This window comes from Podarcis bocagei (assembly GCF_964188305.1).
Source record: "Podarcis bocagei genome assembly, chromosome: 2".
Lineage (NCBI taxonomy): Eukaryota > Metazoa > Chordata > Lepidosauria > Squamata > Lacertidae > Podarcis > Podarcis bocagei.
The window spans coordinates 53,187,576-53,214,019 of record NC_138126.1 but is presented as its reverse complement, the minus strand read 5'-3'; the positions used below and the strand labels follow the sequence as shown (position 1 = coordinate 53,214,019).

The 26,444-nt window shown below is 42.1% G+C and overlaps 2 protein-coding genes, 1 long non-coding RNA gene and 1 pseudogene across 7 annotated transcripts in view; 3 read left to right on the top strand and 1 right to left on the bottom strand.

Moving 5' to 3' along the window:
- Positions 1–2,477, top strand: part of CFAP92 (cilia and flagella associated protein 92 (putative)) — a 58,895-nt gene extending 56,418 nt beyond the window's left edge. For all 3 annotated transcript variants that reach the window (XM_081175943.1, XM_081175942.1, XM_081175945.1), the window contains one exon: positions 1,458–2,477. In XM_081175943.1, the coding sequence (XP_081032069.1) occupies positions 1,458–1,486 (29 nt within the window). In that variant the 3' untranslated portion in view covers positions 1,487–2,477. The remainder of the gene's footprint in view (positions 1–1,457) is intronic.
- Positions 585–24,507, bottom strand: ACAD9 (acyl-CoA dehydrogenase family member 9). 2 transcript variants are annotated; one of them, XM_081176689.1, is made up of 18 exons: positions 24,348–24,507; positions 22,360–22,453; positions 21,651–21,752; positions 19,748–19,854; positions 18,521–18,621; positions 17,930–18,008; positions 17,373–17,547; positions 16,608–16,681; positions 15,689–15,764; positions 13,311–13,381; positions 12,901–13,020; positions 11,852–11,980; positions 5,697–5,776; positions 4,696–4,822; positions 3,209–3,286; positions 2,489–2,617; positions 1,176–1,248; positions 585–841 (listed from the first exon to the last, which is right to left on the bottom strand). In XM_081176689.1, exons 1-18 carry the CDS (start codon positions 24,471–24,473, stop codon positions 741–743), a joined length of 1,842 nt encoding a protein of 613 aa, XP_081032815.1. In that variant the 5' UTR covers positions 24,474–24,507; the 3' UTR covers positions 585–740. The 2 variants fall into 2 exon arrangements, with proteins under 2 accessions (XP_081032815.1, XP_081032816.1); XM_081176690.1 differs by lacking the exon at positions 24,348–24,507 and adding an exon at positions 23,050–23,131.
- On the top strand, positions 3,293–4,293 carry LOC308577315. Its single transcript, XR_014003582.1, has 2 exons — positions 3,293–3,587; positions 3,628–4,293. It is a non-coding gene; the product is annotated as an uncharacterized lncRNA (long non-coding RNA).
- LOC308579699 (tigger transposable element-derived protein 1 pseudogene) overlaps positions 11,174–26,444 on the top strand; it is a 146,301-nt pseudogene continuing 131,030 nt past the window's right edge. Inside the window, exon 1 of the transcript XR_014013483.1 lies at positions 11,174–11,257. The product of XR_014013483.1 is annotated as a tigger transposable element-derived protein 1 pseudogene (transcript). The remainder of the gene's footprint in view (positions 11,258–26,444) is intronic.

The window sequence follows — 26,444 nt, the reverse complement described above, 5'->3', positions numbered from 1 at the left end:
TACAGAGATAGCATTAAGCTTTAGCACTTGGAAATATTGCTATGGGAATCAAAAGAATTGATCTGTCTGGTGAGACTGAAGTCAGTTGTTTGAAGCAAAGCATTACCTTTCAAAGTAATTTAGGGGGGAAAGATTACTCGTAATGACGCGGTGCAAGTTCTTATTTTGCGTTTTCAGTTCCTCCAGAGCTATTTCTATGCTTGGCTTACCGCAGCAAAATTTACGCTGTAGCGTCGGAGGTCCAATCTGCTGTGCTAAGGTGTCCCTCTGCTTGTGAGAAGCACCCAAATGATGGGTGCAAATTGTTTGTGGGCGCTTCAACTGGCTACTCAGGCACAAATGGCAGGGCCCTCTATAAGTCTTAAGTGTAGGGAAACAGAGAGGCTCCTGGGGGTAGAACCCCTTTTTTGCTATTGCAGCCTCATTTTCATTTATCTCTAGCTGGATAGGGCGTTCTAGCAAGTATTATGCAGCATAGGGTTTCTAAAATGAAATATAAGACTAGAAAGTAGGTTGATTGTGCACTTCTCCTTAAGCCATATGCCTGGATTTTGTCTTGGGATTTTCACGTGCATTCAGGTACATAAAATCAAAGAAGTTTTATTTTATAAAAACAACACATCTGTTGAGGAAAATAATATGGTTTGTTAGCAAGTTGCCAGTTGCACATTCTGCCCCAAAGTTCACTTGCGCCGCAGAGCATCTTGCTCCACAGCAGGTCGGTCACCATTTCCTAATTTTCAAAATGTTCTTTCCAGTGGATGGGAACAGATATATGCTCTCTTTTCCAGCACCTGCTTTGCCACTTTTTTAATGCTGTCATCCATGTTTTCAGGAGCATCTAGGAATAATGGAAACGGAAGTAACAATTCCTTTAGCGTCACATCTAAATGAGAGCAACAGACTTTTTAAGATCCAAGACACTAAACACAAGCTGTTGAGCTACTAGCAGCATCTGCCACATTATCACTAATTATAGGAACAAGCAAACCATGGGACTATCGAGGCTTGCCTTGGCATCTAGATTCTTAGCACAAACTGAAGCTGTAGCCTATGAACAAACTGTGGCAGGAGTACTGACTGGGTTTCCTGTGCCTTTGCTAAAAGCAAGTTTTTATTTGGTATCAAGGTGGGCAATATAAGATGTTAACATTTGACTCGAGTGCAACACTTACTTTTTTCTAATTCTGCCAGAGCATAATTATTCTGGAAGCCAGCTTCAGTGCAGAAAATATTTGTAAGCAGCACCTAGGAAGTCAGTTAAATCATTAGCAAATTGGAAAATAGGCCTGTCTTTAAAATAGACCACTGGAATTCAACTCCATGTACTATCGTTTATTTCTGTATTATAAATTCATGGAAATAAAAACCACCCAGCTTCTGTTCTACATACTTACTCAGCAAAAGACTTTAAGTAGACGTTAATAATCCTTTCTCCTCCCTCTGTTTTTTCACAGTAACGGCTGCCCCAGAGCTGAATGGCTGAAAAGGGACTTTTCTACCATGGGCACCAGAATAGCTGGAACCTGATCATGATTGCAGACTTTCTAAACAGCTTTATGCTATACAAAACTTGTGAAATATGTTGCAATACACATGGCCCAGCAGTTTACAGAGTGTGCCTACGTACTTACATTGGCAGGGTGGTTCAGACTAGAAGGCTAACAACATTCTATCTCCTGCTGCACCCAGTAGGCTTGGGCGATGTACCGATGAGGGCCAGAGTGCAAAGGCAGCTTCAACCGGCAGTATACTGCAAGTGAAACCACCTCCGAGCCTGGTGGCAGGAACAGGCGGCTCCAGCCTTGAGTTTGGGTGGATGGGTGAAGGGTGCTTAAAATCAGACAGGAGTCAAGAGGGGAAATCGGCTGCCCTGAAAGGAAAGGACTGTGGCGCTGGAGAGGCTAGCGAGCGATGCAAAGCAGGGAGGCGGCATTCATCCTTCCCCCCTCTCCTAATGGTCTGTGTTGCACCCCCTTTGTTTCAACATTGCGATGTATCACCATGTTTGGCTGGTGATACACTGCAAAGTTGAAAAGCTGACATTGCTTAGCCCTAGCACCCAGAAGACTTAGAAACAGGGCCTGCTAGTAAAACCTGCCTTATTTGTCCTCACCCTCTGACACAACACAGTGGATGTACCCAATAGCTTTGAAAATGGACATTTCATCATGAATACATCTAATGGTTTCTAAAAAGCCAATGGCATCACCATGTATTTACTATGCCAAAAAATTTCCCCCCCTGGAGCACAAGAATAGAAATAATCTGGTGAGGGTTTTCCAGGTTCCCTTTTGACACAAAATACATTTTCAGACATAAGAAACTATAATTGCAAGTCCAAATATCCCTTGTCAGAATCCAAAAGCATCATAATACTTTCAAAAGCAATTCTGTTTCCCCCCCTTCTTGACCAGTCTGCTTAATACTGATTTTAATTCATGATTACAACATTAATTAAAATTGCATAAAACCTCTAGGTACTCACCTCATGATCATGATTGCGCAAACCAATACTGATTGATCGGCTAGCTCTGGAAAGAACTGCTGTCATTGCGTAGAGATTGATGAGGATGTCTGCTACCCTTTTGAGAACCATCTGCTCATCCACAATAGTCTAATGCCAAACAAAGAACACACAAATAGTTTAGTGATTTATCCTGAACTGCCTGATCAATCTAAAACATGTTTCAACAGATGAAGACAGCTGCCCTCAGTTGGCAGTATTCACACATGTACTAAAACAGTTTTCCAAACTCTTGTGTGTCACGACTTGCGCGAACGCTCCCCGTGCTCCTCCTGGGGCTGGAAAGTTTAACCTGGTTTGCTAGTAAAACTGAATTACTGTGTCAAGAAATGATGCATGTCTAAAAAGTGTGTCACCAACATGAAAAGTTTGGAAAGCTCTGTACTAAATCAAAGCATTTGACTGTGCCTTTTTATTTAGACAGTCTCAGAACCTGCAGAGTGTCTTTCAGGTTGCTGGGGGAAGAAAAGATACTCACAGTGCATTTCATCTGCTTCTACATGATCTTTAAATATTTATCTTCCCTGACAGCTCCTCAGTATACATCTTGAAGACAATTTCTAGGCTAGAAATGAGTTTGGTTTCAAACATTCACTTTGATTAGGCTCTAAGGAAGGAAGGGCAGAGAAGAAAGAAAGAAAACAACTTTGGTTTAATTATCCATTAGAAAGTTCTAGCTACCTTGCCAAATCTTCTCAACAAGCCTTCTACAGCAACACCAAAATAATATATATTTTGTTCAAGTTTCCTGGCACTTTCCTGCAATGAAAAAATATATATTTAGTGCACTACAGGTTTAGACTTGTCAATTCTGCACAAACAATTCATTAATCATTCCCTCTATGTATAAATAATATATGCACACACAACCTTTAAATGTGTTGCAACCGTGGAGCCAGCTGGTACTCCTTGAGGAACTGGGTTTCACTTTGGAGCTCCCAGTTGCTGAGTCCAACAAATGACTTGGTAATTTACCCCAGATTACATTATATACTAGAATTCACACAGTAAGATGCGCAGTCAAGTTCAGTCCTAAATATTCAGATTCCACCTGATACAGGTTTAATGAATTAGCGCCATGACTGAACTAATTCAGGGAGACTGAACAAAACAAAAATGCCCACACTGTGCTTTATGGTGATTTTCTAAAAGAGAAAAAAGTAGAGAGCACAAACAAAAATAGGCGTTAGATAATGAATTTGGCATTCTTTGGAAGGAAGACGAACGCAAAGTGTCAAAAGCCTTTTCCAAGAGGCAGTTCTTTGTATTGAAGATGCATGTACACACATTCTACATACAGGTTCAACAACTGGGAGAGTTGGCAAGGCAAGCATTTCACATGTGCATTATCAGCTTTAGAACTGCAGCCAGTTCAGCCCTAATTTCTGGAACCCTTGAGCCGTATCCAAGGGAAAGGCCACTTATACAACATTGGATACTTCCCCTTGTACCCTTTCCCAATCACAGCATTTGAAAGATCCAAATTGTTTTCCATACTAAGTCCCATGCCGTTACAGATTATAGTGTGCATAATAAGGATTAGTGCATAGTGCGTCAGAAGGAAGCGTGACCGAGGCAACAGGGGCATTGCCAGGTACAGTTTAACAGAGCAACCTAAATGGCATTCCACTTGGGTTCTTACAGTGCTTGCTTCAGGTTTTCCTTAAGCCATGAAATCCAAAAAGTTTTGTTTTGATTTAGTGAATACTGATACTTTCAAAGCTTAAGCAGTTATTTGGGCTACATGAGTAAAACTCAAAAAAGGACCGCAGTGTAAAATTTCTCCATGTATAGGTGTAGGTATACAATCCCACACAAATGCAGTATTGTGAGCATTTCTGAGAGCAGTTGTGTGAGGAGTCATAACTCTCTGGTACTCCACACGCTTTTCATGCAGAAGATTCCAGGTTCAGCTTTCTGCACATGCATGTACACAGCTGGTAAAGTGTTGTGTGAAACCCTAAAGAACCAGTCAACATACTCTGTACTGAGCTCAATGGATCAGTAGTCCGACATCATACAAGGTCGTTTCCTATGTTTCTACACGGAAAGGATTTGGCACTGGACCAGGACCAAGAAGCCTAAAGAAGCCCCTCTTTTATAATGCAACACAAGCAAGTTTTCCAAGCACGGCTGAAAGTGTTACAGCATCTGCACAGAGTACTTACCTCTAGACTAGGATGCACCACTCCATCTTGACCAACTAATCCTAAGTCTACTGTTCGGCCCACGCTGTCACGGAACTTGTTCACAAACACGTTCAATGCCAGACCTACGTTTCCTTTCTTGATTTCCCTGTGAGATTAGATACGTAGGCTGCCTTAGTACTAGGCCATTTATCCAATATCACTTCATTCCCCAACAAGTCAACTCCCCATCCGCCCCAGAGACAGTAGCTGAACTTCTAAATATTTTCCCCCTAAAAATTATGCTTTTTTTCTTTGTAATTTTCTGATGCTGTGTACTACAGGGAGTGGAAAGAGCTACATTAACAGCTACCAGTGATGTGATTAGCCATCAAAGTATGACCAACAGCCTGAAAGACTGCAGAATAACTAACTTGCCTTGATTTTAAATGTAGCTTGCATACTCCCCCACCCATTGAAATGAATGGAGTTCACAGAGCAGCAGTGATTAACTGACCAAACACCAATTCGGAAGTGTTTTTAATAAAGTTTAAGTAGGTATCATCACCACATAGTAAATGAGAGATGAGAACATACTAAAATAACCTCAGTGTTTTGGTTTTTAAAAGCACAGTTAAGATCTACACAATATACAGTGGTACCTCAGGTTACATACGCTTCAGGTTACAGACTCCGCTAACCCAGAAATAGTACCTCGGGTTAAGAACTTTGCTTCAGGATGAGAACAGAAATTGTGCTCCGGCGGCGTGGTGGCAGCAGGAGGCCCCATTAGCTAAAGTGGTGCTTCAGGTTAAGAACAGTTTCAGGTTAAGAATGGACCTCTGGAATGAATTAAGTACTTAACCCGAGGTACCACTGTATCAGCATTTTAAATAAAGAAATGCCTTATTTCTGCTCATGTTGAAACTTTCAAGAAAATTTCATCTTGCTTCCCCCCTTTCTATGCTGTTCCCCTTTACAACTTTTCAACCTGTATTCAGTAATCGTTTATAAAAAATGGCTATTTCCAAAAAAGCACATACTTTATTTTCTCAGTTAAGATCTTGCCGGCATACTGCATGCCTGTCAAAGCAATATACATTCGCAGAACTTCATTTGTTCCCTGAAACAGAAAAAAAAGATTCTTTTAGGGTACTTAAACATGGATTTGCCAGACAGATACCTTTCTTTTTTTCTATATGCAAGTGTAAGTTTCCTATTAAAGCTTAAGGTGGAGGCATATTTATTTTTTCTTCAAGAATGAAAATTCCATTGTCATTATAAAATTCTAGGAATATCTCTATAGCTGCACTGTTAATTCACCTGAAAGCTTTAATAAAGTCATCATCCACCAGCCCCAAAATTTTAAGGACTACAGGGGGAACATAGGGCTGGAAAGGTTTGCACCTTGGACACCCAATAAAGGGCTCTACACCAATACCAATGTACACACATAGAGTACTTTCATGTGAAGAAGGCTCTTGTCTGAACCAAAATCTCTGCATGCTCTGGTATGTGTATGGCCACTTCTCACACACACCAAATGCATGAACAGCAGAGTGCGTATATGTTGGATACATCAGGAATAGGGCTAGCTTGCACAGCGCTGCAAACTCCACCCGCAACACACATTCTGTAAGCCTTTGCACCTCGTACGTAGTAACAGAAATAGCTTTAATAGCACCACACCAGGTCCTTGAGGTTTCCTAGCCACACTGACCAGTATTAAGCTGAGGTGGGGAAACACCTTTCAGCTCCTGAACATTAGCTAAATGCCATTTGATGTAATGGCCTTAGTAAAGTTTACAAACTAGTTACAACAAATGCCCAAAACTATTTAGCAAACAAGATGAAAACTGTAGTTTTGAAAAGTTTCAAGAACAGGCTCCTCTCTCAGTAATGCGTATCATGAATTGCAATTTACATGCAGAAAAATGAACCTGAAGAGTTACACCGCTCTCTTTGGAGGCTGAAAGAAAAATCTGACATCTGCACAGCTGAAAGCGAAGCACCTACATTTTAGAAGTGCTTGATTTTAAAAGATAAAAAAATGCTGATGGACTAAGACTAGTCGCTGCGCTTTTAAGCAGGTGCTGCTTAGCAATTAAAGCTTTCAGAATGAACAGATGGCTAAACAACAAGCTAATTAAAATCACTGCATACATTGACTGGGGATGCTAAATTAAATGCATGAATGTTGCTGTCAGAGCTGCTTCCAGGTCCCAGCTCACAGAGGACCACGCTAGCCGGTATTACTGTACAAAAGTCTTTATTGAGTTACAAGTTCCATTTTCAAGCCGCAGCGTGCAGCTCTACGTCTTAGAAGCTAGACCGGCGAAGCTCCGTCTGAATCTCCGCCTCCTGTACACCAACTTAATACTCTAGCCTTACTCCACCTCTTCCGTCTTTCCTTCCTCCTCTGGGTCCCTCTACCCCCCGTGGTCTCTTCCTTCCTGGACTCTTCTGACGCCGACCCCCCGGACTCTGCTCCCTCTTTGCGGCGGGCTTTAGGACCTGGCTCCCTATCCGGACTGCTTACTGTGCCGCCTTCCTGTGCATTTGAACTTGGCGCGCGCAGCCTTCGACCTTCCTCTTGACCGTTTCCTCGCTCCCCGATGGAGGTGTGGCCAATCCTAACTCCTGCCTTCCCGCTTGCGGCGAGCCGCCAGCTCCCGATGCCTGCGACCCCTCCCCCCTACTGTGCTCTGGTGGGGAAGCTGGTCCCGATTTCCAACTGCTGCTCTCTGAGTCTCCTCTGGTCCCTTCTTCCTGGTGTGTCCCCCTAGGCGCCCCCCTTGTTCTGACCACTGGCGCCCCTTTCTGTGAATCTTCTGATTCACTGGAAAGACTCGGAGATCTCGGGCCGCTGTCATCGCTCATATTTCCTTCGGATTCCTCCCCCTCGCTCTCTGTTTCCTCCCTTTCCTGTGCCTCTGCTCCTGAACCCCTGACAGTTGCATACTTCGTTTTAATTATAAACACCATTCTTTATGGATCACTCTTCGGCAGCAAGTGGAGCTTACTAGCATTCAGAGCTAGATATGTGAATGGCAAAAAATGACCTTTTAAAGTGGATCATCAACAAGAGGAGAATCTGCAGGCTCACCTTACTGCTGTAGCAGAGAGCAGAGAATGAGCCGAGGTGCTAGCCGTCTCCAAATCAGAATGTATTATCAACGTACTTTAGAGCATTCTTTCACCTTATTTAATGAAAAATATTTCTATGTAAACCAGTATAGTCTTATATCTAGGTCCACCACTGGAGGAAGGTTTTGAGTTGGGGGACCCATGGTTTTCTCCTGGGTCTGATGCCCTTCAACATTTTTATCAATAACTTTGATAAAGGACTGGAAGGAATCAAATTTGCAGGCGACAAACTGGGAGAAAAACTGAAACACTTTAGAAGACAGGGATAAAATTCAAAACCATCATGATAGAAAGGATAACCAGGTCAAGACTAACAAAATGAAATTCAGTGGAGTCCCTCAAGGCTTGGTGTTGAGACCTGTGCTTTTCCACTTGTTCATAAACGATCAAGTGTTAGAGGTGAGCAGTGAGATGGCCAAGCTTGCTGATGATACTCAACAATTTGGGGTGGTTAAAACAAAACAAAACAAAGTGAAGAGCTTCAAAAGATCCTCTCCAAACTGACTGAATAGGTGGTAAAACGGCAAACGCCATTCAGTGTAAACAAATGCAAAGTGAGGAAAGTCAGGGCAAAAAATTATCAATTTCTTAATCTTAACACACTCATGGGATCTGAATCCGACCCAGAAATGAGACCCTGGGGTCACAGTGGATAGCTCAACCAAGATATTGGCCCCGTGTGCACAGCAGCTGTGAAAAAGGCACCTTCCATTCCAGAGATCCGCAGGAAAGGAATAGAAAATACAACTGCCGACATCATAATGCCATTTTACAAATCTTTGGTGCAACTGCATTTAGAATACTTTGTACAATTCTAGTCACCTCACCTAAAAGGGATACTGCTTAGTTGAAAAAGGCAACCAAAATGATACAGGCGATGGAGCAATTCCCCTTTGAGGAAAGTCTGTAGCAAATGGGAATTTTTTTAGTTCAGATAAAAGCTAAGAGGTAACATGATCAAAATTCATAAAATCATTCATGGCATGGAGAAAGTGGTGGATAGAGAAATGTTTTTCTTTCTCTTTCCCAACACTAAAACTTGTGGACGACAAATTCATTTGCACAGGAGATAGTGATGGGCACCAATTTGGGTGGTTTAAAAAGAGGAATACATAAACCCATGCAGCGTAAGGCTATCGGTGGTCACTAGCTGTGATGACTACGCTTTGCCTCCATGGCCGGAAACACTAATGTGAGAACAAGATACTGGACTCAATGGGCCATTGGCCTGATCCACCAGGGGCTACTCTTGTGTTCTTAACAGAGAATTGCAAAGTTTCTGCATTTATGCAGTAAATAAAAGCAAATGCAAATAAACCATCTGCGCAGGGTATAGAACAAGGGACACTTGGCGGTAGAACATGGAGGAAAGACTTGGGGTGGTAGCCAATTGCAACCTAAAAGCAAGTCCGCAGTGTGATGCAACGGGGGGGGGGCGGGGGGAGAGGCTAATGCAATCTTTGGCTGCATTAATGGAACCACAGTTTCTAAATGAACAGAAGCAATAGTTCTACTGTTTTCTGTACTAGTCAGACCCCATCTGGAGCACTAAGTCCAGTTCTGGAAGCTACAGTTTAGGAAGAATATAAACTGGAGTAAGTAAAACAGGAGGGCAACGAAGATGGCTCAGTACGGAAAGAGAAGTTCTATGGTGAAAGGTCACAGGAACCCAGTAAATGTTTCAGCTATGGAAGAGAAGGCTGAGGGGGATCATGACCTCTCTCTTCTAAACATTGCCACACTTTCGCCAACTTACAAAGTAACTTGCTGGCATGCAACACCACCACCACCACATATACCAGTCCTCTGAAAATTGCCCTACAAGAAGCAGAAAAACAACAACTTCTGGCCATTGGGTGTGGCATAGTGCTCATCTTCCATGCCAGCGGTAGCCAACATGGTGCCCTCCATGTTGGGACTATAATTCCCATAATCCCTGACCACGGACCATGCTGCTTGGGGTTGACGTGAGCTGCAGTCACACAACAGTGGGAGGGTTACCCCCAACTTTACGCTATTCATTCTGTTATCTACTTATCTAAATGAATCTGTAAAAAGCAAACACATTTTAAACAGAAATTTCCCTTGGCAGGCTTACTTATATTTGTTCTGGCAAGCAAGGCAGAATGTTTCCAAAGTGACCAGGTCAGCCTAGATGACTGGAGGGAAATGCACAGATGCCAATTCAAAATGTGAGGCACATCAACGCGAAATAGCGTGCTCCGACTGCCGTGGCAAAGCAAGCACTGGTTTATATCTCACACATAAGCACACACACAATTGTTCCATTGCCACACTACCCATGGCCAGTGAGGTGGAGCGGTCTCACATGCTCTACTTGCTAGGACAAGTCCCGTTATTTCTATTTTACATTTTTAAAAGGTGGATAATACTGCAGTCGCCATAGCAGCCATGAAGGTTCAGACCAAAAGCCCACCTAGTCCAGGAGCCTGCTCTCAGTGGCCAACCAGGTGGCTACAGGAAGCCTCCAAGCAGGATTATTCCATGATCATGTAATGGGATTTCCTTTCTGTTGTATGTTCATTATTTCTGGTATGTGTTGACAGTCCCCTTCATAGAGCAGCACCCCAATTCGTTTGTACTGCATTATCAGTCCAACACTTTTGCACTTTACTATAGGACAAGTTCAACAAATGTATAAAATTTACCCAGTCAAGACTGACATTTCCAATGTAATGGACTACAGTCGTACCTTGGATCCCTTCGTACTCGGACGCTTTGGCTCCCAAACGGCGCAAGCCTAGAAGTGACTGTTCTTTGGAACCCGAACGTCCGACAGGGCTTCCAATTGGCTGCAGAAGCTTCCTGCAGCCAATCAGAAGCCGCGCTTTGGTTTCCGAACGTTTTGGTAGTCGAACGGACTTCCGGAATGCATTCCATTCGACTTCCAAGGTACAACTGTATTCTATTTACAGTGGTGCCCCGCAAGACGAATGCCTCGCAAGACGAAAAACTCGCTAGACGAAAGGGTTTTGCGGTTTTTGAGCTGCTTCGCAAGACGAATTTCCCTATGGGCTTGCTTCGCAAGACGAAAAACGAAAACGTCTTGCAAGTTTGTTTCCTTTTTCTTAACACCGTTAATACAGTTGCGACTTGACTTCGAGGAGCAACTCATAGCACGCGGTGTGGTAGCCTTTTTTGAGGTTTTTGAAGACTTTGGCGATTTTTGAAGCTTTTCCAAAACTTCTTTTGCAGCCATTTGGTAAGTTAAACTTTTAAAACTTTTTTGGGGGTTTTTGGATTTTGGGTTGGGGTGTTTGGAATTCAAGAACTTGGTGTTGGGGAGAGGTCTGCAAGAATCTGGGAGCTTGTGTGGTTTTTTTCTGCATTTTTATGATTTTTTTGTGACCATTGGGCCACTCTGCTGTTTTTTTTTAAAAAAAATCTGGGTTTGAATTTCTGTGTGGTGGGTGGCTGGGGGAACAGTTGAGGAGGGGTTTGCAAGAATCTGGAAGCTTGTGTGGTTTTTTTCTGAATTTTTATGATTTTTATTGTTCTTTCAATTTTTGAATTTATTGTTCCTTCAATTTTTGAAATGCTCTTTACAGTATGCGTGACTTTAAAGAGCACTTAATAAACTCTTGTTGTACCAAATTTGGCTTTGTTTGGACTTTTTTTGACCATAGGAACGCATTAATTGAATTTCAATGCATTCCTATGGGATTTCATGCTTCGCAAGACGAAAAATTCGCTAGACGAAAAAACTCGTGGAACGAATTAATTTCGTCTTGCGAGGCACCACTGTACTGAAATCAGTATAAAAAATAATAATGTGCCATTAAACAGATTTTAAAAACAGTTACTTCTAACATTAATGCATATAGAATAGGAATATCCTCCTTTCCACATTTATCTAAAATATATTACTAGGCAGTCCACATATCATAAAGGTAGTGATGCAAAGAACTGTGACTATTTGAGGCAATGCTTCAAAGCCACTCAGATGGCCCTCAGAATGCCATCTACTTGTAACTAGTTTTATACTAGTGGTTTGAGATTGCATGCAACTTATAGAAGAAGTCATATTTACCTCGAAAATCAGAAGTATCCTGCTATCCCGGAGATAGCGTTCATATGGAAAATCTTTCATGTAGCCGAGACCTCCAAGAATTTGTAAAGCTTCACTCACACAAACCCATGCGCCTTCCGAACTAAACACCTGTCAACAACCATTGAAATTATTAAATGATGTTATTTTATTTCTAAACTTGGCAATATAAAAAGCCAGTTCATTGGTCGACCTCAATGGCTGTCATACTGTAGACACCAAGAAATGAAGCCCAAGCTGGAGCTATGCAAAAGCGTTAGCGCCAATGTCAAGTTCTCTGGAAGAAAATGTAACTACCTTATACCACCCAGTTTTGAGCCCTTGTGAGGCTATATAAAAAGGGTAGGGACCTGCAGCAAAATGTTCAGGGTGCCAGCTAGCAAGCCACACCTTCTTTCCAGAACACTCAGTTGTATCACCTGCCACAACTGCTTTCTACCACCACCCTGCCCCAACACACACATAATGGTATTTCATGTCAAGAGAGAATGCTCAACCCTCAATGATCTTTTTTGGTTTCCCTCAAGTCTGCCTGTACCATCTATGCATGGATGGTTCTGTTTTGCATACATAAGGAGCAGCAATTGGAAGTACCAAGTTTGCTATTAGCACATTAATACCTCTCATAGGGGACGCTGAAATCAGCCCAGAAACTGAACATATGCACACAGAATTGCCTTCTTGATTGGTGGCTTTCTACTTCCATCAGTGCCTCTCCCCCTGGGACATTTGAAATTCCTGATCTCACACTTTTGCTTCAGTGAGATATCTTCAGAGAGATCTGCCATTCAACGATATGCCATTCAAGAGTGATTTAATATAATTTGTATTGAACTGCCATGCAATTAACTAGATCAGGCTCACAATGAAGACGGAGAAAGGTTGCATATGAACATCCACATGGCTTCCACAATCTGAGGATCTCAGTAACCTATTTTTCTTTGAACATTAATAAATGCTTACATCCCACCCTTCCTCCCAAAGGGGCCCTAATACCCAAAGCTTTAACTCAGCATTCCAGTAAAGCTTACTTTCACAATGGCGGCTTCAACTGAGCAGTCTGGGACCCCTGGCCTGTCCATCATTCCTGCAGTGAGGTAGGCCATGCTTTCCATCACATATGCCTTCCGAGCCATCAGGGCAAATTTTTCCTGAAAGAAAGGGCAACAAAGACATGCTGTTCATACTTACATATCACAGAGAAAGGGAAACTACAAATATGCAACAGTGCAATCAAGAAAGTTAATCACCATTTAGTCCCATTAAGTTTAATACATTTGGCAACTGGCACATTATTCTTTCTAAATTCATGACTCACCAAGTGCATAGGCTACATCATTTAAAATTGGCACTCCAGAAGGTGGAAAGCTTTCCATTCAGTTTTTTAAAAAGATCAAACTTTCCCCATGAATTCCTCAAACCCTTAATGTGTTTCAGTTACCTGAATTAATCCGAATTCACTCAGCTTCTTATTAAACTGTTTTCTTGTACAAGCATACTCTGCTGTCATTTCTTTTAAAAAAAAGTGAGAGGAAGAGGCAGTTAATCAGGCGGCAAAATATTACGACTGCTTCTGAAAAATGTAACAGTTGCTGAAATATTTATCTTCAGAATGGGACAAGGCCCTTTACCATTATTTTAATTATTAAAATGGACAACTCCTACTACATCAGATAACGATAACAGCCATTCCATCTGCCCTTGGCGGTGTTACACCATCATCGAAATATTTTGTAATCCTGTACTTGGCGTAGCAGCTCTTACTACTAGACGAAAACATTTCCTTGGGTCGAGTAAAACACCATCAGCTCTGAAGCTGCAGTCAGTTTTGTCTTGTGCTACACTGTTAGCATTTATAATGCACTTCTAAGGGAAAGGAGGAATATTCAGAAGTAGGAAGTGTCATGGATTGGCTGGATGCAGGACTGGTGGGAGGCACCAACTGGGGAGCCCCAAGGGAAGAAGGCTCAGAGCCAGGGGACTGGTGGTGGGATGACGATGAGTGGTCAGAGGGAACAGACTGGGAGGAGGAGGTGTCAGAAGCTGAAGATGTTTAGTGAGCAGGAAGAGGCTGTGGCAGAGAGCAGTCCAAAATCAGAGGCAGGACCAGAGGCTGGCCAAGAAGCAGAGTTGAGACAGGCTGCTGAAGAAGCCAGGGGGTCTCCCCATCTTGCTGCGACCAGCTCTCCCCCTCAATCTTCCAGAACCCACAGAGGTATGAAGAGGGCAAAGCAAAGACAGACAAAGCGAAGAAGTCTCAGGTTGCTCAGGAAAGACTTGGAGGAGGAGGAGGAGACTTAGGGAGCTGTGGGAAGGCAGGGATCTTCAGTCCTTGCAACTGCCTCACTGGGGCAAGATCTACCAGGAAGAGTTTCTGTGCTAACTAGGCCTGAATTAATTTCACTGACTCTTTGTGAGTTATTCCTGACCTGTTCCCAACTCCTGCCTTGGCAGGAAGAGAGTATAATCTATTCCTAAGTATTCACCTATGGGAAGTAAAGATCAATCAGATACAGATTCTGTGGCAAGTGAATATGTACATATACTGGTGTTTGCCACCACAAGCACTACAAAATTCAAAGGAGAGATATGTTTTTGTAACATACAGTGGTACACACCAGGAAGCAGCCGCCAATTCATTTCCCCTGGTATGTGCCTATCACATGATTACAAATTTTAATCAGTTTCATATTTTAGCGTTCACTTATGGAAACATCAACATATACACAGCATAGTTGCTTGTAAATTGTAAATCAGATTGTAAATCTGAAAGGTCATTACTCTCCATAGATAACATTTAGGAACAGTGAACCTGATAGTCAATCGCAGCCCTCTATCCCTAAATTGCCAACCCAATCAATCAGGTTTTCTGCAAGCATTGTCCAAGGCAGCTGCAGTAGCACCTGGGGAGATGTGCTAGAGCTGGCTTGGGCACAGCAAAGCAAAAGGAGGAAAAGGGAGCCTTCTTAGGCTGCTAGCTGTTGCAGGGGGGCAGGGAGGAGGATAAAGTCCTATGGTGGAAATGGCCTTCCTTCTACTCTAATTTTTTTTTTTACTCGACTGCATTTTATTTATAACAGGGTCCTTTCATGAATAAAAAGCAGGCAAATCAAACTTTCTGCAGGCTAGTAAGGCCTGGAACGTTGTAACAAAGGTGACATAACCAAGCATAAATTTGCACGCTTTCATTTATTGCTTTTTCAGCAGCATACATAAGCTTTTCCCTCACAACACTGACTTTATCTTCAGCAACCCAGTGAGGTCAAAGGGGTCCCTAACGAGTTTCATGGCTGTGGGGAGATCTGAACTTGGGATTGCACTAAAATCAGCATGTAGTATCTACTACAAAAAAGAAAATACTGTGGATCAACAGGCTTTCATTGTATCTCAAGGCAACATTATAGCAACGATTTAGTAACTGAACCTAATGTTTATAAAAATGAAATGGCCAGCACAGAATCTAAGTACAGTGGTGCCTCGCAAGACGAAAAGAATCCGTTCTGTGATTCTCTTCGTCTAGCGGTTTTTTCGTCTTGCGAAGCAAGCCCATTGAAGGATCAGCTGATAAGCGGCTTAGCGACTTAGAAAAAGGGGGGGAGGGAAAAAAACCAGCAGGAACTCGCAAGACATTGTCGTCTTGCGAAGCAAGCCCATAGGAAATTCGTTTTGCGAAGCGCCTCCAAAACGGAAAACTCTTTCGTCTAGCGAGTTTTCCATCTTGCGAGGCATTCGTCTTGCGGGGCACCACTGTATTTTCTTCAGGAGTAGAACTAATGCAGAAATTCATCCTGCCCAGCAAGGCAGCAAGTGTAGTCTTACCAATCAGTTTCTTCAGCATTCCAGCAGCTCCGCTGCCCATGCTAAATCTTCCGCTGTTGAGAATATTCATAGCAACCTACAGTAAATATAAGTAACCCTTGTTCAGGGAAACTGTAATTAAAATGTCTTTCCTCCACAAACGAAGTTTACCTTTACTTGAGACCCTGCCCACATCAATTCTGGCCTTTTAGCTGGATGTCTGCCCCTGCTATATAGAGCATATCACGGTATCTTAGAAGGATACCTTCCTGTGCAATCACTGCCCTCTGTTCGTTTGACATCGACTTAAAACAGGTAAAACATGAGAAATGCTGAAACGCAAAGCTAATTTAGTCCTGATTCTTCCAAAAGAGGCTTAGGCTCTGGCAAGCCTGGGCCACAAACTGAAATAAGCTACTGGCAAGGTCTCTCTTCGTAGCTTTACAGCTTCAACCTGATGCATGGATAAACACCATTCCTTATTAACAGTCCATGGCTAACTGAATAAACAAACCCTCTTGTAAAACTAACATGGGGCATTCAAGGACACTGTGGGGTTTTTTGGATCTGTAAATAACCCTAATAACAGTGTACATTAGAATTTCTCCAAAAACAATGGAGAGTAAAGAGCTGTTGAATTATAGCCTGACAACACCTCCAACTGGCTTCAGTTCCTTGATCCACTGGTGTTCCAGCAGAAATTAATTAGGTCAGAAGTCAATACAGTACTGTGAATTGTGAATTATTATCTATTGCTTTGGTTATATTTCCCCCTTTCTGTGATAGCTCTGTACTCCTACCTGTTGTTATTATTGCTGATATTTTCTCTCTCTTTTTATAACCAATTCATTTGTAACTGAAAATCAATAAAATACATTTTAAAAAATGATACAGAAGATGAATTTTATGGCAGGGAAAATAGTAATTCCCTGCATCTTACCTTAAATCCCCCTCCAACTTCTCCAATGACATTCTCTATAGGAATTTTTGTATTTTCAAAATGGACTTCACACGCTGAAAGACAGAGCATTAAACTACTATTGCACTATTTTAGAAGTCTAGGGTTTCCTCCCCTCTAGCCAATTCCATGGCCAACTGTTCTAGAACAATAATTTAGCATGTCAAGACATTTTGCCTCTTTGTTATCAGTGATGTTGGTTTTCTGAAAAATTCTGAATGGGAAAATTTCTTGAGGGGAGAATCCTATTCTAATTAGACTACAGGGAAATTTGCAAAGGAAAATTATCAGTTTGCATCAGAAAAAAATTCTGCTGCACACCACCAGTTGTAACACATGTTTACACACCCTATGTGAAGGTAATCTAAGTCACCCATCCTGTGGATGTCTCCTGATTTCGTTTTTCAGCTCAAGACTGCCCTAGGCATTTTGGGACAGTCTGTCCCTAATTTCCAAATGACTCTTGGGGTCTGGTACTACTACCCACATGGAGGAGCCTGTCCATTTGAGGATTTCTAACTTCTTGGAACCCACGTCATCTTTGATAAACAGAGTGGCATCAACATAAGGTCCACACTCACAAATACTTAATGATCAGTAAACATACATTTTATCCAGTCAACAACTAAAATGTAGCTTATCCCAGATACTTAAGAAAATGCAGATGACACAAAAATCTGGATTCCTCTTGATCCAAGAGAAATATGAATCCTAAATCTTTCCAAACCAACATTTACTAGTTCTTACTGTTAGATCCTCGAATGCCTAGTTTATCCTCTGGCTTTCCATGAGTGACTCCACCGAAAGCTCTTTCTACAATGAAGGCAGTGATTTTGTCTTTTACTGCACCATCTTTGTCAACGATCTCAGTCCTTGCGAACACAGTAAAGATATCTGCAATACCACCATTTGATATCCATATCTACAATTGAAAAAAGAAATGAGTATTGTTTGCTCTTTGAATGAAATGATACTGGTTTCATAAAATATAATCGGCTGACACAGCCACCCTTTTCTTGACAAATATTACTGTCCATTTTAAGATGTATCCTTTGATTTTGGATCTGTCCACTTGGGAATTGCCAGCTAAGGTTCAACACAGAGCTGGGGGAAAAAGACTTCAGGTTAACTTAAGGTTCAAGGCAATCCAATTATTATCACAACTAGGCCAGTTTTCATTGCCTATGAATCTTGTTCAGCTAACTTTCACTTTGCACAAGTAAATAAGGCAGGGAAACGAAGAAGATAGTTGGCAAAGCCGATACACAGAAAACATAAAAGCAGTAATTTCTTTGGCTAAATACCTTTGAACCATTTAATATGAAACTTTTCCCATCTTCGCTCAAAGTAGCTCTGCTCTGGATGGATGCAGCATCACTACCACTGAAATATAAACAGATGAAATGGGAATTTAGTAGGTGCACTGAGCAAGACTCTGTAGTCCTTACACCTGAAAGATAGAAATATTCCCATCATTCTGACTTCCTAAACACAGTTAAATTGCCTCTGGAAACAACAGCTGCACAGTTGGGGATCATTTGATGTCAAGCTCCACAAATGTAATTAAGTTAAGCAAGCTGGTATATGACAGTACAAAGCAAAAACAGATCTTGTTTCAAGTAACACTTAGCATTTATATAGTGCTTCAGACCTTTCACAACTTCACACACACTTTTTTGCTGTAATCCTTACAAGAATCCTGTAAAGCAAGTCAGTGTTAATCCCATAATGAAAATCATGAGCCAAGAATGGCTTGAGAGCCATCATGTAAAGTCATGGCAGAAGGAGAGAGAAATTCTAAACCAGAGTTTTGCCAATTCCTAATTCAATTTCTTAGTGGATTCACGGCACCATCTCTTAAAGTATTTTCATTTTTAAAAAGGCAAAAATACTACCTTCCAGGTTCAGTCAGACAAAATGCTGCAATGTGCTCCCCAGAAGCCAGTTTAGGCAGATACTTTTTCTTCTGTTCTTCAGTGCCTGCAATTAGGATACCCTGTCATAGGAAGAAGAAGAAGAAGAGCTTGGATTTGATATCCCCCTTTATCACTAAGGAGTCTCAAAGAGGTTAACAATCTTCTTTTCCCTTCCTCCCCCACAACAAACACTCTGTGAGGTGAGTGAGGCGGAGAGACTTCAGAGAAGTTTGACTAGCCCAAGGTCACCCAGCAGCTGCATGTGGAGGAGCGGGTAATCAAACTCAGTTCACCAGTTTACGAGTCAACTGCTCTTAGCCACTATACCACACTGGCTCTACACACACACACACACACACACACAGAGAGAGAGAGAGAGAGAGAGAGAGAGAGAGAGAGAGGGAGAGAGAGACTGCTAATTAATTTTTGAAACCAAGCCGTTTATTTGTTTAAAACAGGGGTGTATGAACTTTTTGGCCCTGAAGGCCACATCTGATGGTAGGCTGCACACTATCCCTCCTTGCCCCACTAGAGACAGAAGTGGGGAGGTGCACAATGGGATCTTTGCAATCCCATCACACATTTCTCCATTGATTGGTGCTGGAAAATCAGACACCCCCCCTCAGCTTTTTTGTGGGCTGCAGCAAATGCAATTTATATGGGGAGGAAGATACATGAGGAGGACTAGCCATCAGAATTGTTAGCATGGGACCAGTTTTGGTAAGAGGGGGATGGGCCATCCATGGCCGGCCACAAAGAAAGTCATAGATGTTTTAGATCACTATTTAGCCAGACTTATTTATCACAACCAAATTCACACTAACAGAAACTTGAATTTCCCAAATAGCTAGAACAGTTAATCCATTTTTCAGAGATCTCATCTTAAATGTATTCCAACAGAACTAAGCCTATCCATTTGCTTTCATTGTAGTTCCACAACTTTCAACTCCAGCATATATTTACACAAACTCCTCTGAATGGTTCTAAAATTGAACTAACAATCCTGTTCTTTATTACTCATCCTTCACAAATGTTCTGCTTTAAAGGTATCTTAGCCATAAATCTTATTTTGTACTTCTTCGTCGTCTCCCTGCCGTGACAGGAGAGACATTATTTGTACATGCTGGGGGGAAATGCCCAATAAGCAATGAAATGTCAAAACTGCAGTGCCTTAGGATCAAAATCCAATAATAAAGGCAATGTTACCTTCAGTCCTATAGCTTGGTGAGCTGCCAAGGTTACTGCAATAGCTCCATCCTGAGAAGTAATTTCTCCTAAACGAGCATACATTGTATTCGAAAGACCAAGGCCACCTATAGAAAAATATTATTAGTCAAACCAAACAATATTTTACTTAAACACTTTTCTTGTAACAAATGGTCCATCTAGATCAGTACTGTCCTCACTGCCTGGCAGTGACCCTCCAGGGTTTCAGGCAGGCGTTTCTACTGGAGATGCTGGAGAATGAACCTAGATTCTTCTCCATGCAAAGCACCTGCTCTACCACTGAACTACAGCCCTTTCTCCAAAGCTCCCTGAAATTCTTGATATCTATTAGTTTAAGTATTAGAATTTTAGGGGAAAAGATTTGGGGAAAAGCTCTGGGAAGGGCTGGTTGGAAAAGGCAACTTTCCCATATAAAAAGCACTTTTCTGACTGTTATGAGTTTGTGGTGTTAAGCTGTGTGCCGGACTTCCCTAATCCCTGGACCCAGCAACTGTTAAAAGCTATTCAAGGCTTCTAATTTCAGGAAGTTGCCAAACAAGGTTCCTGGTGATGTCATGAGGGATTAAGGGCCTTTGTGCAAGATGGCAAATAGGTGCAGCTTCCTCCCTCAAAAACAACAACAACAACTCAGGGCTGAGAACGGAGTGGGTAGTGGTGTGAATCAAAGTGGCAAGGAGAGAGAGAGAGAGAGAGACATGCTGGATCTGTGCTTGAATTTAAGGCTGTGGCTATGGGAGAAACAAGACCCTTTTGGGGTGTTAATGCTGTGAACCCCTCCACAGATATACATCTGTGTAAATAAACCATATATCATAAAAACACTATAGTCTCCGCTGTGACTCATTTCCAAAAGGAAACACAGACCCCTGGAATCTCACACCGCTTGGCGATTGGGGTGACATGCAACAATATCAAACTTGTTGCCAACATGGGCTACCAGTCAGCATCAGGGTAGCCTTCAGCAACTGATGATTGTTCATAAAAGCACAACACTGAAATAGCAAGGTGTACACAGCTTTAACTTACACTGCCAGGTGTACACAGGTGTAACAGCTTTGGCTGCTTTGAACTAGAAAACTGGGTGTTTATAAATATAAAAGAAAAGTCAAGGGACTGATCCCTGGTTAGAGTTTCCTATAGCATCTATTTATAAAATGTACTGAATCACATTTCTTGCAAAGGTCACAACAGAGAAACACCATGGTCAGCTTTTGTCAAAATGTTGCTCTGTTGTGTTTTGTTAAAGTACTTATAAGACTCACTCTCATTCTATAGCAGCAGTGCATACCAACTGTATTTATGACTATGCATTTCATGAATCTTCTGAGGGGACGCCAGCCCCACATCCTGCAATCAGCTGCTTAAGTTATCAGCTCATAAGACTAGGCTGATGTTATCAGCCACTGCTTCATTATGCAAGAAGAAAGAGCAAATAGAAGAGCCTATGATGATTAACTAACCAGAGGCAAAAAACAACACTGTTTTATTCAAATGAAAATACTTTACTTCACAGTAATAGCATTCAGAGATTTGCAACATATAGGATTCATGATTTGTTTTGAAAAAATAAATCTTAAAAAAACAAGGTTGGTAATGCAATACCTTTGCTAGAACATGCTTATACTATATGTTTGAGTGTGCAAGGAAACCATGCCATCACAGAAATTAGTTAGGGATGGCTTTATTATGAATTCTATAATGCTTCAACAAGGAAGAGAAAAGATACCAGGAGGTTCAGCCATCCAGGTACTGCCCTGCTTTAAAGTGCAGATGTATCAAGTCCAGTAACACTAATAAAGCAAGCAGAAGAAAAACTTCAAGGGTTCTCTCATATTAAAAGGACAAGGAGCAAAGTCTCAATTTTCGGAACATTTTTTCTCACCATATTCCTCCGGAATCTGCATGCCAAAGAGCCCCAGGTTCTTCAGTTCATTAAGCGTTTCTTGTGGAATTTTAGCATCTTGGTCAATTTTCTTAGAATCCACTAAAATACAGTGAAATGCAGTAATTTTATATAATGGATTACAGAAAGTTCAGGTGTGGCCAGCTCATTTAGTGAAAGCTTATTTATGGAGTTAGATCACTGTGAATACCAACAACCACAAACGAGACGTTTAAGGCATACTGTCTATTATTTTTTTCTTGCAATAACTTAAGCTTCCTACAGGTCAGTTTTTTCTGCTCTTCCACTGAGAGGGAGGGGCTAGCTACATATCCAACAACAAAGTTGAGAGATCACTTTTGCCAGACCACCCAATTTGAGCAGGTTTTTCAAATTATTTTCACAACCAGCTGTATCACATCAAGATAATGCGGTGCATAATCTCCCTCCATTACAGCCAGAGAATTCTCAACAACATAGCAGTGGACAAGAAAATATTTTAAAATAAGATACTTGGTAGCTGTTTAAATCAGTAGTACAATATCTCTGTTTCAAAATATATGCTGATTTCCTCGTATGCAGAAAGTAGTAAGCAACACTATGTATTTCTCAGTGTTTTTTTGTTAGCACTATAAAAGAAACCTCACAGAAGGTTTGTTATGAAAAACCTTAACAGATAAAGACTTAAATGAAGCGAGGAGGAGTTTACCATCTTCATTGAAGAATTTTTCTACCGGCCCCACAAATTGGTTGATTTCTTCCAATTCTTCATTGCTAATCTCAGGAAATGGGAAAACGTCTTCCTAGAATAACAGATTTTGACAGGATTTTTCTTTTTATATTAAAACAAGTTAAAAAGAGAGAAGCCTCAAAAACTGGACTTAACATTGCTCCTTATTAGGACAGATGGCAGTTAACCTTTGCAGACATTACACATACATTTTAATTAGGAGAATGGTCGCTTATAGGCCTTTATGTCAACAATTCAGAAGTGCATTTGAGTTTTCTTCAGTTTCTCCTTCTGTGATGCTCAACCCCCAGAAGTATGACAGGTCAGTAAACACCAGCACTCAAACACAATTTTGGAATTCGCCTCCACAGCATCTTAAAAAGTGGTTGTGTGCATTATCCCCTCCCCACAAGTTTCCATATGAACTGTTCTTGTGTCTTCCAAATTTGGGGAATTTGAAGTGTTTGGGAGTTCTGTGTAGGCAGCTGCAAATGCAGAGGAAATCCTGCCTCCCTTTTCCCCATGATGGAAAGGAGCTTAGCTGTAGTATGAATACAGACACTTTTTTGGAATCTAGAAAGACCTGTTTTCTTCCCAGCTGGAAAACTGCTGAACAAGGTGAAAACACTCTAATGGCGTCACAATTCTCCATTAAGCTTTTAAACATACCTTTACTGCAATGCTAAACAGGTTTGTTTTGGAAGTCCACGGAGTCAATGGAAATTGCTTAAAGGTATGTTCAGGATGACAGCTGTGGTTGCCAAAAATATAGAAACCATAAACACTGCTAAGAAAAGGCACTCTGAATTTGCTCTTTACATCCAGGAAAAAATATCCAAATCATTACTTAGCATTGATATGGCAGAATATACTCTATACATTTTTGATTTGCAGTGTAATGTATTCACTTTCAGTTATGAGGCTCCAAGATATAGTAGTAATTATGGCTAACTAATTATATGAAATGTATCTTCCAAATCCCAAGGATGTTCTAGGAGCTCCGAGATTTTTATTTAGCTTTACATAGTTGGGTTTGCTGGCTGAAGTGAAATGAATTTGATAAGAAGTTCTTTAGACTGATCCCACCAACTGTGGTTACCAGAAGTCGTCCCCCCCCCCCCATTTCAGGCAGCTCCAAAAAGAATTTGCTGGTTCCATACACTAGCTGCCTAAAACCTCAAAAAGAGTATTGTCTCGCATGATAAAATACTGTAGTCCAATTAAAGGGGTGTGGGAGAGAAATACTTATCCACAACTTTAAGAAGCTGTTGCGCGGATTGGGTGCTACAAATCATAAGGGTGGAAAATGCATTTTCTGTTCAGACTTTTTTTTTTAAAAAAAAAAGCTTAACAGGGCATAATCTACCCCAGACCTTCCCACCAAGCATACACAAAAAAACCCCAACTCTCCTTTCAAACATGAGGACGCCGTCAATGATCGCTTACAGCCCCGGCTTAAGAATAATCAAGTTTATTGGAGAAAGCGCAAAGCCTTAATGGAAAGGGAACTTCCCGTCAAACTTTCCCAACCTTTGAAGTAGCAAAGTGCATGCATGTATCTGAAGAAGTGTGCATGCACACGAAAGCTCATACCAAGAACTAACTTAGTTGGTCTTTAAGGTGCTACTGGAAGGAATTTTTTTATTTTGACTATGGCAGACCAACACGGCTACCTATCTACTATTTGAAGTAGCAAGTTTTCGTACTGAAAACCGTGCTGAAGTCCAGGCTGCGATTTCCAGAGGGTGCAGTGCGTGTGGGTCGACGGGGAAAGTGTGCATTTTCTAAGAGAAATGCAGCAGCTGCAGCAGTTCTTGGCAGCCTCAGAGAGGGCGGCAGGGGTGGAAAGATGCCAGGCGCCCACTGCTTTTGGGGAGAGGGTGCCTGGGGTGGGAGGCTCCCGAGTCTGTGAGAAAACACGCAGGAGCCTCGGAGGCGCTGCGGGCTGCGGCAGCTACGGGACTCACCTTTCGCAGTGTCCCCAGGAAAAGCTCTTTGGCGAATGCAGGCCGAGGGAGACCGGTACGGAGCTGCCGGACCCCGGCGGGGAGAGCGGCGCGAGCCGCACGGAAAAGGACACCCAGCCCGCTCATGTCTCTCCGCGGCCACTGCCTCGTCGCGCGCCGATGACGCAATTGCCAGAGCAACTGGCTCGTTTCTCACGTGGCCCCGCCCCGCCGCCCAACTTTTTTTTTGTCGCGTAGTTTCTCCATAGACTTCTTATTAGACTCATACGCAGGGCACACCTTGCGGGTTAACCCTCTATTTAAAACCTTTACTTATGAGGCAAGAATTTATATTTTTATTTATGGAAATATTGTTAGCAGATTTTGCGCCCCCTCCTTGCCTGTGCCCCTAGCGGGGGCCTTCCTCACCACCCCCTAGCTATGGCTCTGGATAGAGCGCATTCTTCTCTATTATTTTTAAAGTTGTTCCAGAGAGCCATGAGTTGCTGGTGGCGTGTGCTATCTCTTCCAACCTATTGTCTAAGTTTTGATTCACCTTTTTCACAGCTGCTGCACACTGGGTTTACATATTCATGGAGCTATTCATGGCCTCTCATTCCTGGTCACACTCCCTGCTAGTCTAGACCCCATGAACTTACAATATATGTGAAATTAATATATTTTGTCCCAACAAGCATCACTTCACACTTGTTTACACTGAATGGGTATTTGCCATTTTGCTACCCATTAATTAATCGTTTCAAGAGGTCCTTTCAGAGTTCTCCACAATCTCAGGGGCCCCATACTGATCCCGTACCTCTCCATTCTGAGAACTGTCCCATTTATTCCTACTCCCCCCCTTACATGGCTTTCAAAGTGAACCATTCACAGTGGGACCAGGCATTAAACAGGGATGTGTTATTGCCCCAACTCTATTATCTTCATTGCCATGATCCGACACACTGCCGAAGGGAAACTCTCCACAGGGGTAGAAATCATATATCAAAGAGATGGAAAGCTTCTTAATCTGAGTAGGCTGAAAGCAAAGAGTAAGGTTACCGTAACTTCCATCATAGAGCTTCAGTATGCTGGTGACAACATAGTGTGTGCACACTCAGAGGACGACCTCCAAACCACCCCAAATATCTTTGCAGAAGCTTACAGAAAGCTTGGCTTATCGCTCAATATCCAAAAAACCAAAGTGCCGCACCAACAAGCACAAAACAACCCCTCTGCAGCACCACATACCCAACTTAATGGTGTAATGTTGGAAAACGTTGATCACTTTTCCTACCTGGGCAGTTATCTTTCCCCAAATCTCCTTTGAACTTTTGAATATATGTCTCTTCACCCTTTCACACACATTCAGGTCTTCTATGATTTATGAAGCTACTTCTTTATTTTATCTAATAGGCTGAAAAGTTTAAAAATATATGATCAGATAAAAAGGAGAATGAGAAATACCAAGATAAATTAAGAATGAGCCAGACCTAATCCACAGTAATTGTATTTTGCTGCAAGAATCTATGTGTTGATGACAAAATTGTGAGAGATGTAAGAAGGGCCTGTGTAAGAAATGGAAGAAAGGAGAAATGATAAAGGAAGAGTATACATGAGTAGCCAACAGTTGCAAGGAGAATGTAAGGCAGGCCAAAGCTAAGAATGAACTCAAGCTTGCAAAAGAGGTTAAAAATAAGGTTTCTTTGGCTATGTTTGAAGCAAGAGGAGGAACAAGCAAGTAGTAGGTCCCCTGCATGGAAAAATGCTCCTGGGTGAGACTGGCGCAGTGGGCTCCATTCACCCTGCATGCCCCGCCATGGAAACACTCCTTGCAAGGCAACTTGGAGAGGGCACATGAGGAGGATGCAACATCCACAAACCCTTTGATCCCAGCCCTGCCTTTGCGAGGCTGGGGTGCTTCTCATGCCGCCCACCGTGAGCAGCTTTGCGAGGTTGAGATCTGAAGGACTGGCTATGCCCTGTACTAGGTGGTGAAATGAGGCCTGCTTAGGTGGATTTGTAGCTGGTTGACTGACGGAACCCAAAGAGTGCTCACTAATGGTTAATTATCATCCTGGAAAAAGAGTGACAAGCAGGGCGCTGCAGGGTTCTGTCCTG

Coding starts and splice junctions, on each gene's coding strand:
- ACAD9 (XM_081176689.1), bottom strand. CDS start 24,473: ATGAGCGGGCTGGGTGTCCTTTTCCGTGCGGCTCGCGCCGCTCTCCCC. Junction 18,009..18,520: donor TGTCTGACTGAACCTGGAAG/GTAGTATTTTTG, acceptor TTTATATTTCAG/TGGTAGTGATGCTGCATCCA. Junction 16,682..17,372: donor AGGCATTCGAGGATCTAACA/GTAAGAACTAGT, acceptor TCTGTCTTTCAG/CGTGTGAAGTCCATTTTGAA.